The sequence below is a fragment of the Typha latifolia genome, chromosome 14 (genome assembly GCF_019914945.1).
Source record: "Typha latifolia isolate L0001 chromosome 14, TyphaL0001v2, whole genome shotgun sequence".
In the NCBI taxonomy this organism is placed as follows: domain Eukaryota; kingdom Viridiplantae; phylum Streptophyta; class Magnoliopsida; order Poales; family Typhaceae; genus Typha; species Typha latifolia.
The window spans coordinates 6,054,856-6,066,406 of NC_133099.1; the positions used below are offsets into that span (position 1 = coordinate 6,054,856).

At 34.9% G+C, this 11,551-nt stretch overlaps 1 protein-coding gene across 1 annotated transcript; it reads left to right on the forward strand.

Moving 5' to 3' along the window:
- Positions 1 to 286: 286 nt before the first annotated feature.
- Positions 287 to 10,433, forward strand: LOC140800850 (casein kinase II subunit beta-1-like). Its single transcript, XM_073155744.1, has 5 exons — positions 287 to 902; positions 3,121 to 3,339; positions 9,440 to 9,549; positions 9,638 to 9,803; positions 9,958 to 10,433. The coding sequence occupies exons 1-5, from the start codon at positions 662 to 664 to the stop codon at positions 10,086 to 10,088; spliced, it is 867 nt and encodes a 288-aa protein (XP_073011845.1). The 5' UTR covers positions 287 to 661; the 3' UTR covers positions 10,089 to 10,433.
- Positions 10,434 to 11,551: the final 1,118 nt, after the last annotated feature.

The following is an 11,551-nucleotide window of genomic DNA, read 5'->3' on the forward strand; positions in this document are numbered from 1 at the left end:
TGTGCAACACATAAAATATACATTTCATGTGATAATTAAAATACAAATAACAAGTACAAATATTGTTAATAAATTACAAAATCAAAATAACAAGTTGTAATTTTATCGATAAGCTTCTAAACCAAAATAACAGGAACAAGCAAAATAATTGAAATTGACACGACCCACAAGAAGAATTTTTTGTTCAAAAAATTTAACAACCAAAAAATTGATTTGCTTTATATATATATATATATATATATATATATTATATGTTATAAATATTCTGTGTTAAAAATAAATTATTGGTCGTAACCCCATCTTGTTCCATCTTCCCTTTTGTATTTCTATAATAGCTTCCATTCCCTTCTTTTCTTCCCTTTCGTCTCGTATTCTTTCGAAAAGCCAAGACGATTACCTCGGACCCTATTACCGCGACGTCTCTGCTTCTTCTCTTCCACGTCCTTTCTTTGGAAAACCTAGCCCTAACCGTAATCTAGAGTCTGACTCTTCTCGTCCTCTCCATCTACCTCGTAATCTAGGGTTCCCTCTCCGATTGATTCCCTCATCCTCGATTTCATTCCTAAATTCCAATTTATCGGTCTAATAGGCATGATTAGTCGAGTCGATTGAGCTGCTGTCGAGGTGGGAGGAAGAATCGAGTAAGAGAGAGGCGGCGGATATGTACAGGGACAGGGGAAGGAGCGGACCGAAGCCGGATCTCGGCCCCCTCGATCGCAAGCGGATCAACGAGGCCCTTGACAAGCACCTCGAGAAGTCAGCGGTGACATCGTCGTCGAGGGGATTCAGCGCTAAAGAGAAGGACCGGCTCACGTTGGCCTCCACCTCATCGGGGAAGCAGCCGGACCATCATCTGGACCAGCAGCGCTCCGGCTCCTTGTCCAAGAACAAAGGATCCGACGGTAAGTTTGTTCTTGATATCTAATCTAATTGGTATCTTGCGTCTTTTTGAATTCTTTGAGAAGATATTACCTTATCGTTTTCAACATTCATGCGTCACATTGAAATGCTTTTCCTTTTGAGAATCGTCTTTACTGGTGATGTACTAGTTTCAAGACTGTATTCGTAGGTGAAACGTTCCAAATTTTCTTCCCTTAAGCATGTTAAAGGGCTTATACACTTTCAGTACGAGACCTCTGTATATGTTCTTGGAAAGTTCTGGCAGGAAGTTGGTCTAATGGAAGAGAATATCTCTTAGTGTTGTAAATAGCAGCCATGGTAGGTGCAGGCGATGTTATCACATAGAAACAGCTCCTTTTTGGAATGAAGTCCGACCCGTCAAAAACACCCTTTTCCCAGACATTCCTCTTTTGTTTCCCCTCCCCAAACCCCTCCCCTTCCCTTTGAGGATGTTACCCCCCTTAGTCCCCTATATCGAACATTGAGAGAAAGAGAGCAGATGGATCTTATCCCCTATATCAAACACTCATTCCTATCTACTGATGGAAAGATCTTTGCCATGGACTTTGCCTTTGTTCTATTTTTTATTATAGGAATTCCTTATATCCAGGGCAGCTTCCCACAAACACCCAACCCGTACGATTATGTCACCTCTTTTCATTCTAATTCCTATTTGGGCAACTAATGCCCTGGTGATTGGTCTAGCACCCAATTTAGTCTCGTTCATTTGCAGAGCAAATAAGCAGTTGGAAGTCCTTGATCGGAACAAGATTAGTGAATTGAGGTAAAGAGTTGCGTCTTAGTGATGTGAATTTATTGATGCCATATCACCCTTGGGCAAGGGATATGAAAGTCTGCTGGTCAAGCATGAATGTATAATGTTGTAAAAAGCGGCCATGGTAGGCAGCAACGATGTTATCACATAGAAACTATATGCTAAGTTGATGAATATAGAGGCACATATGTGCTCCATATAATATTACATTGAACTAGTCTAAATATGATGCTTATTCAAAATTATTTAATTATAATATAGTAAGAACATAAAATGGAGGACCAGAGTATTGTTTAAACTTTAAAGAAAAGAGTTTAAGTATTGTTGTTTTTGGTTTTTAAGCATACCACCTATAGTTTTGCAGCATATGCACATGCACTGGTTTTTTTAACACTACTGAAATGTAATGTTGATTTAGTTCAAAGCAAGGATTCTAGTTTCGGCCTGTAGTAGACAGCTGCTATGACAGCTGCAGCAGCTGTCACAGAGAGAGAGAGAGAGAGAGAAAGAGATTAAAAAAAAATAGGGTGAGAGAGAGAAAAAAATGAAGAGAGAGTGAGGGAGAGGGAAAGATTAAAAAAAAAAAGAGTGAGAAAGAGAGAGAGAGAGAGAAAGATAGGAAAAAAAAAGTATGGGAGAGAATGAATATTTTAGACTAACAGTTAGAGGATTAGGAAAGAAGAGTGGGAGGAAGAGAGATTTTTATTTTTTAGGCTTTATATGTAAGTAATTATTATTTCTTATTTTTTTATAATTTTTTCTAAATTTTTAGAAATTTCTCAACATTTTTAATAATATTTAGAATTTTATTTAATTAAAATAGTCCGATCCGATATAGGCGGCCGATACGGCCGATATGTATCGTTTTTCTGGACGGCCGATCCCGATCCCGATACCGATTTTTGGAACCTTGGTTCAAAGAGAGTAGCAGAACTAAAGATAACTAATAGAGTTGAATACCTTTCTACTGATGGAAATGTGTGCAAAATAGAATTTTATGTTTCTTTACCTTCATGATTCAATGATTGGAAGCTGTCACTTATTTAGATAATAGTTAATAGTTAATGTAGCTTTCTAATAGTTTAGATTATATGCTTTGAGGGTCGATAACCATGGTAGACGACCAAGTTAGGCGACCAAGTTAGACTATAATTTCTTTGTTATCTTTTATGACTTTCTTGTTGCTTGGTATGAAAATAAGACATAATGTAGTAGCATTTCTTTCTTGATTTGGCATGAGTTAGTGTAAGCTTTTATCTTATGTTACAATAAAAGTTCTTTTCCGGTTTTGTTGCTGAAGTATGACACTGAAATGGTTCATTTTCGATTACTACCTCATCTGATCTTTTTGTATGTATGATGCATTGAATTTTCTATTTTGATAAAGCTGGGAACCTGTGAGATTCTATTTCATGCAATTCTGTAGTTCTACAATTTTGGTGCAGATGAATCGGAGTCAGACAGTGAAGAATCAGACGTTAGTGGTTCCGACGGTGATGACACATCTTGGATTTCTTGGTTCTGCAACCTAAGAGGGAATGAGTTCTTTTGCGAAGTTGATGATGAGTACATACAAGATGACTTCAACCTCTGTGGCTTAAGCAGCCAAGTCCCATACTATGACTATGCTCTTGATCTTATTTTGGATGTCGAGTCTTCTCATGGTAAACATTCATTTGTTCTTATTCATATGTGTGCTACATTTCTATTAACTATTTCATACATACCTACATGAAAATTTATCATTAGCCATAGTAACTTGATAGCCTCTTTTAAGGTAATGGTGCTTTTTAGAATTCTTGGTTGATAGGTATGCCCTTTTTGGTGGTTTCTTCTTCCATCGTGGTCATCTTGATGTCCTTTTCTTTATTATATTTAAAATCAGTTCTGGTATTTCTTAGTCTTTCCATTTGCGCTTTCTACAGCTTTCTCAATTATATCATGTCCTTTATGAATGTCAACTGATAAATGTCTTATTCTTTCTCTATGATGCTCCATCATTATTAATTCATGGATATATCTTCTAATTCCTAAAGACTGTTCTTGATATATGGAAATTCGAATGATGTAGATGCGACTATCAAAAGAAGGGATCAAGTAGGATATATAATTGTTCATTTCATGAATCATGACTCTGTTCCTCTATCAAATTTTTTCCAGAATATGCAAATACACTATGCAACTCAAAAAAGTAAACATGGAAGGTGGAGAAGAATATGGTATCATTACATTAATTTAGTGAGCATAAATTTGAGAAGGAGAATTAGTTAGTCATCGAACAATAAGGGAGCTCTCAAAAGGTGGATAACTTATAAAACTGAAATTTTGAGTCATTGACAAGTGCAAGAATATGTTTGTGATACTTTCAAGCGTGTAAGTAGAATTCTCTAGGCAAACACTCAAGAATGTATACAAGTACTCCAATATCTAGTGTTCTTTTCCAACTTATCAGACTAAAGCAAGAAAGGAAAGTTGTTAGATAGTCAGTCAAATTGGATTTTTTCAAAATGGGTATGTCTATGTGGATTCCTATGGATTGCGTATGGTATGTGAACTGTTGGTCGATCCTCAACGAAACACTTATATTCGTCGTATTTTGTAATCTGATCTGGCAATATATTAGCGTATACAACTAGATTAAGGTTTAAATGGCAGGTATTGCATGCTGCTTGGAATATCTCATGCATGTACTAGAAGTGCTATGTTATTGAATTACTAGCACCATCACTGTCTACAATATGCTGTAGATCTCTACTATCGCCATAATAGTATTTGTTGCCTTGTACATTTTCTGTTGTTATCGTCATATCATTGTCACTGTCAGACATGAGAGGATAGGAAAATAGGAGGATAAGAGGAGTCTGCCATTGCTCATTGGTACCATGGCAAGATTAGAGAAGTTCTACTCCTTATCATAACTTAACATGATTAAGTGGGTTTTATTGAGTCACACTATAGGAAACGCAGATACTTCAGAAGTCTAGCCATATTGTATTAGATACCATATCACGTAATGTATCGGATATGATATTGTTGGATATAGATACATGTTGGCTACTTCCTTTATGCATGCACCCGATTTTTTTTAAAACAATAACAGAGGATGGATACCCTTGGACACTTTTAGGATACTTATTGGATACTTGGAGAGTTGATTAGAGGTTTTTTAATAATTCAAGAAGGTTTTATTTGCAACAAAGTTGATCCTAGATGTTCTTTTATTGGGCATGATTTATAAATTTTGTGGGAATCAAAGGATTTCATGCCTCAAATGCATAATCCACTGATTTACTCATAATCTAATGATCTACTCATGATTTATAGATCAATATTCAAAATATTACATGCTGAATATGCATGCTCTTATATCAATCCAAGATAGAAAATTATATATCTTTAAATATTGCGAGCATGAACCTAAATTCATCGTTCTTTCATGAAAAACTTTTAGAAACTGATAAGAAAGTTGTTTTACTATGGAAAATTTTGAACTTCATCTTGAGGAAGGTCTTTGCCTAGCTGTGGCAGCTTACCATGAATTAGGTCATCAGATTTATGAAATGTCAAGATGTAATGAAGGTCCAGAAACTCTGATACTATGTTTTGTTGCCTTTTTAATTTTTCTTGTGTCAAGATATGTTAGATATGTGTAATACATATCAAGTTTAAGATCCATACATGCTCTCATGTAGTCAAGATACAAGATGCTTGCCATCGGTAAGGCTTGTGCCTCTTGAATTTCTCTTGTGCAAGCAACAACACGACTAGTGAAGGGATGGAAGATTGGGCGTTGGGGCTTGACTATACGACCCTATTGAAAATTTTCTCTAGTAAGTTGAGTCATAGGGTTTTCTATTGCATTTGAACTTGACTCGGAACTTGACAATTTAAACCCATATTAAGGGCGAGTTGTAGATGGTTAGCAAATGAAGCTTTAAGATACTCCTCTTTTCTCCCATTCCCATTCGCTACAAACGAGAAAAGAGAGTTTTGGTATCAAAAATTGAAGATGACCGAAGCGAAAAGGAATCAATAAGAAGAGAAATAAATGAAAAATATCTGTTTAATTTCTCTTTTTAGTGGAAGAATGGGAAAAGGGGAGAAGAAAATCAACTCACCCAATAATGGGGAAGATGTTTTAGAGAAAGGGAAGAGGAAGAAAGAGAAAGGTCATTAGAAAGACACAAACCTTATTTGGAGAGCTGATTTTCTTCTAATTTTCATGTCCCTTGTTATGGCTTTACAGTGTTATGAAGGCTATTATAGATTCTCTTATACCTTGGATTAGAATTTCTTTAGGATGTGAAAGCAAAAGTTTCCTATAGATTAAGTGCTTCTAAATGAAGCCTCAATCCCACAATGAGGGGTTTATGAGTTTAGGATCAAGTTCCTAATTGGAAATGTTAATGGTTCAATTATGAATTAGATAAAATCACATTTAGGAAACTAATACAAGTACCACGTTAAATATATTTCCCAAAGAGGAGTAAGTGTTAAAATAGGAATAGGAACCTATTACCACAAGAAATCCAACAATTTCTAATATAATGGCTGGTTTTATTTGGTGGACCAGCACTTCCAAAAGCGTTTGGTGGGTATGTTGGTAAGTAGGGCTTATATTGTTCGGCGGGTGGTCATGATCCCAAAGATGGCTTTTGAAATCTATATAATTTACATTATTATAGATTGGGACATCGACGCTTTGGGATGCTTCCTTATGATAATTAAGAACTCGTTAAACAACATACAATATTTAGGCACTAAAATATGCTACTTTTGTTATTATAAAGCGAAATAAACTTTAGATGAATAGGGTGTCAAGCACAAAAGTGGCTATGAGTTATTTTAAAAAATAACCCCTTCTGGATGCCACAAGGGAAACAAAACCGGCCTTTAGGACTAGTTTGGTTGTTGGGAAGTGAAGATGAAAGTAGTGGTCTTGGGAAATGACAGTTCCTGAGTAAGTTCCTTCCTAGAAAAAACTCTTCACTTTGTTTGGTGAGAAAAGTGTGAGATTGGAATTAAGAGTATCTTACTTTTTCTTGTTTGGTTCAGGAAATTGAAGTCTTTTGGAAACTTAATGTTCACATGGAAATTTGGTAATAGGGTTGGGAAGTGTGATTTCTTTCCTTAGGATAGGAAATGGATTGAGCTAAAACAAATAAGTTCAGTAATTTTGGGGAAGTTAGAAAAATTACTTTCTAGTTCACTTCCTACAACTAAACAATAAGAAGTGAGGGCAGTTCTAGAAAATTCACTTTTCCTTCCCATCACTTCCCAACTACCAAACATGCCCTTAAAGGAAGACCTGCCAATACGACTAGCAACCACATATGGTAGCATGTTAGCAGCACAATACTCTAAACACTTGATTTTGTCCCAGGGTGGCACTTGCATGGAGCTTGGCTATCATTGAAGCCGCCAAAATATTCAACACAATAGATAGAGCCATGGTAGAGCTACCTTAACCTATTTCAAAGACAATGATGAGGACAACTAAATATTTATTCTAAAGCTTAAGGTGTTTGGTTTGAGGCTAAGCTCTGAACTTAATTAGTTAGTTTCATTTCTTAGTTTTGATTGGAGAGTAAATTTGATTAGATATGAAAAAGATAAAAAGATGTTTAGTTACTGAATCAGTTTAGGAGTCCCTTGTCTTTATAAAATCCAATCATCAACAAAGGGTGCTACTTTCTAATCTTTCAATTTGTCAATAAATACTTTCAAGTATGAGTGATCAACCAATCAAGATTCAGCCTAGTCAAGCTTTTCAATTACTTTTTATGCAGTGCAACCATATATAGGGGCTTTCCAAGTTCCTCTTATGGATAAACTAGTGAAGAAAATGATGGCGATGATTCCAAGTAGCATTGAAGGTGATCAAGATGGCCACACGCTAATCTGAGACAAGATGATTAATGAATGAGAAAAGAAAAGAGAAACTAGTGCAACAAGAAAGCATTGTGGTCTAAATTTGGGATAGAGAGGGAGGGATAGTAATATATAATGGAGAGATAGTAATATATAAATTAGAAGCTAGAGATCAGTCATCAAGTCCTATAGAAGTATAGCAGCTACATGATTCATTCTCTGTTACAAGAAAATTGTTGTTAGGTGAATGACTACAACTGTTGCAGTCGGTGTTATGCTTCTGACTCTTGCTTCCACCCCTTAATCTTAGGCTAATAAATGTTCCTTCTTTATTTACTGCATGTTGGTCCACTAATAATAGCTGAACTACTTATCCCTTAGTCTATTAGAGAACTATCTCTCCCGGGAATGTGAAAGATGCTTCCTGATCCAATCTAGGCTCTTTACTTTCATGTCCAACTCCCAAGGTTTAATTCCATCTTAATTCCATGGTCCTATTTATCGGCTTATCTATGATCTCTATCATCAACTCAAATAGTATTCTGTCTCTATCCAGTCTATTCAGTCTTGAGCTCATTACTTTCTTGTCTAATCCCCAGGATTACTTAAATCCATCTTAATTTCATGGTCCTATATGTCAGTTTTTCTAGGACCTCTATCATCACCCAAATGGTATTCTGTCTCCTCATACCACATGATCCTCAAGTTCAATATTATTGTCCTTGCCCTGTGCAAATTTTCTGATTGGTCTTCCTGGTGGTTCTGGTTGCAACAAGTGACTATTCATTCTTGTAAGATTTCATTCATCCTACCTTCCAATTGTGCAAACACCTCTCTCCAATCATTAGTGTTAGGTTTTGTGCATGACTTCATCTGAGTATGCAAAACCTGCAGTCTATTGCCCAACACGGCTTCCTAACAATTTATTGTGACATTAACATAAATATAGAAGCACATCAATTTGATTTTCTGCACTCTCAGATGTATGTTTTCTTAAGTCTCTTAACACATTAAGGAGGGTGCATGTGCTCATTGATCCTGAGATTGCAATCAAGTGTTGGTGTGGTGGAATAACATCTATTGTTCTATTCAAATTGATAACAAGTTGTCAAATGTTGATCAAGCTTGGATCTGGCCTGATAACTTCTAGTTGATTTTTAAACAGATATTAAGAACAAAGGCTAGGATAAAGTTCCCTTTGCAGGTTGCAACGATGACAGACTAGAAGAAGAAAAGTCAGGATGCCTAAAAGTGCAAGAAGATTTAGAAGATAATTGATATAGGAGTCCTCCTCAGGAAAACTGTTATTCCTTAAAGAAAATGACCTAATATTTGAATTTCCAGCTAGGGCAATACATATGAAGGCACCAAGATGGTCTCAAGGAGGGGCATTGCAAAATTCAAATTCTTTGGAAATTAATTTATCTCCTTACAAGACTCTTTTAGCACTTCTTACTTGAACTATGTGCCTTTATCGCAGGTACATTTGCATAACCAAATAGGACTTGATTTCCTGATTTCAATGAGTTAGATATGAGCATATTTTACAAATTTGGACTCAACCAAACCTATAATTATCAAAGCTATACAATTCCAGAGCTTTAGACATATTTAAATATATTTGTGGCATCTTTGGTTGTTCCAACCCTAAATAGGTAATTCCTTTTCCATGGCCACGGACATTTAGGTACTGCTACAGTCAATCTCTATAATTTGCAACAATGCAGCAGCCCGTTTGTATCTCTTACCATTAATTTGGGGAAAAAAATCTATATGTTTAACTCCGTTTAAGAGCAAGTCCTTGTAACTCCTGTTCTCAGTAATTATATTTGGCTTGATAGGCTATCTTTCAGAATTATGACAGTGTTCGTCTTCTGCCTTGCAAATCTATAGGTGATATGTTTACTGAGGAACAAAATGAGTTGGTTGAATCAGCAGCGGAAATGTTATATGGTTTAATTCATGTCCGATACATTTTAACTAGTAAAGGAATGGCTGCAATGGTATGATTTCGTAGGCTTTGTTGTCTTTTTTAACTTGTTTCTCTTATTGCCCTCAGTAGTCGTTCTAAAATTAAGACAACTTTTGCAGTTAGATAAGTACAAGAACTATGATTTTGGAAGATGCCCAAGAGTTTACTGTTGCGGTCAGCCCTGTCTTCCTGTTGGGCAATCAGATATTCCTCGATCAAGTACTGTGAAAATATATTGCCCAAAATGTGAAGATATTTACTACCCAAGATCCAAGTACCAAGGCAGTATCCTTTTGTTCAGATAATTTTCTTGCAGTTTGAGCTTTATTTTGATCATCTGGCAGACTTAAACTGGATACCATTATTAGTGGATTGACATCGAGAAATTTTTTCCTAGGTAGATAGTTTTATTACAATGAATTTTCTTAACAGTGCTTAGATGTTGATGGAGCCTACTTTGGAACTACATTCCCTCACCTCTTCTTGATGACATATGGACACCTGAAGCCACAGAAGCCATCACAGCGGTATGTTCCAAGAATATTTGGATTTAAAGTTCACAAACCTTAATGTTTTGGACACTGGTTACTTTTTCATTTTATACGATCAACCTCCAATATGCTGCCTGGAAGTTTGATTTGGGAAGAGATAAACATGCCAGTCTTTAACATGGCAGTACAGAAGACGCAACTTCGAACAATTTATCATCTTCATAGTGAGGAATGACTGAACTGAGTTCGTCAATCTATAATTGAGCTATTGTTCTTTTTATTTCAGCTGCAGATTGTAAGCTGTTTTTAGTATTTCATGTATGCTATAAAGTTGCATTATGTCTTCATTGTTGTACGTGTTGTGTATTACTTTTTCAATTTTCTGATCCATGTTTAATATATATTTGCAAACTTTTCTGCAAAATAAGTCTTTTTATTAAACTAATCGAATATAGAGGTTAGGCCTTGTTCTGGGAAAAAGTCTATTCTAGAATAAGTATTTTAATTTTTAATACTAGAAAAAAGAGCTAATATCAGTATAAACTTAGATCAATATTATAATAAATTATATTTCATGTGATTTAATATTCGAAGGGTAATAAATTTGTATTGAAAATTTGTCATATTTTATACTAAATGATAAAATGACCCTTGATTTGGTGTAAAATAGTAATAGTAATACACATTTTCTCTAAAATATAATATTTTTTATTATAACAGTGGACTTAAAATATTTTATATATCCACACTGGAAATAACCATACACTGGTTTATAAGCTCGGACCGTGGGAAACTAACTCCATACAATAATATTTCTAAACATTATGATAAAATAATCATTACTATACGGTATTTTAGACTAGTGCAGGTTGTAAGCCCGTACTGTCGGATAATAACCTTATACTTTATATAAAATAACCAGACAATAAGAGGAAATGACCATGCATTGGGTTGACTAGTGTGAGGTTATAATCTTGCATTGCATAGTTATAAGGCAGTATAGTTATAATACTTTTAAACATTACGGGAAAATAATCATGTACTGTGAGGTAATGATAATATTTTCAAATATTATAAGGAAATAGCTATGCATTGTGGAGTGAGCTTACATATATTTTTTTATAAAATTTACTAGTCTAAAATAAAGAAATGGAATCTCAACTATACAGGGGATGACCAAGAAAAAAAAGAGAGAAAATCTCAAGTATAGTTGAGATAACTAGTATTTAAGAGAATAGAGAGGAGAGAGCGAATCTCAATTGTATCTTTAGCTAATATATAATTAAGTGTTATGTAATTTTGAGGCAAAATAGTAATTTGTAGGTTATTATTAAATTACTTTTTTAAAAGTTGTGTGGAATAAGATGAGAGAGAATGATAAATAATACTAGAATAAGGTAAGTTGTTGTTTAGTTAGTACACTAAGTCCTTGTTCACTTCAAGAATAACAATAATAGACATATTCCAAAATATAGATATTATTTATCAAAATTATATCTTATACAACGCACTAACCTAATTACCAATTTACTCTTTATTTAA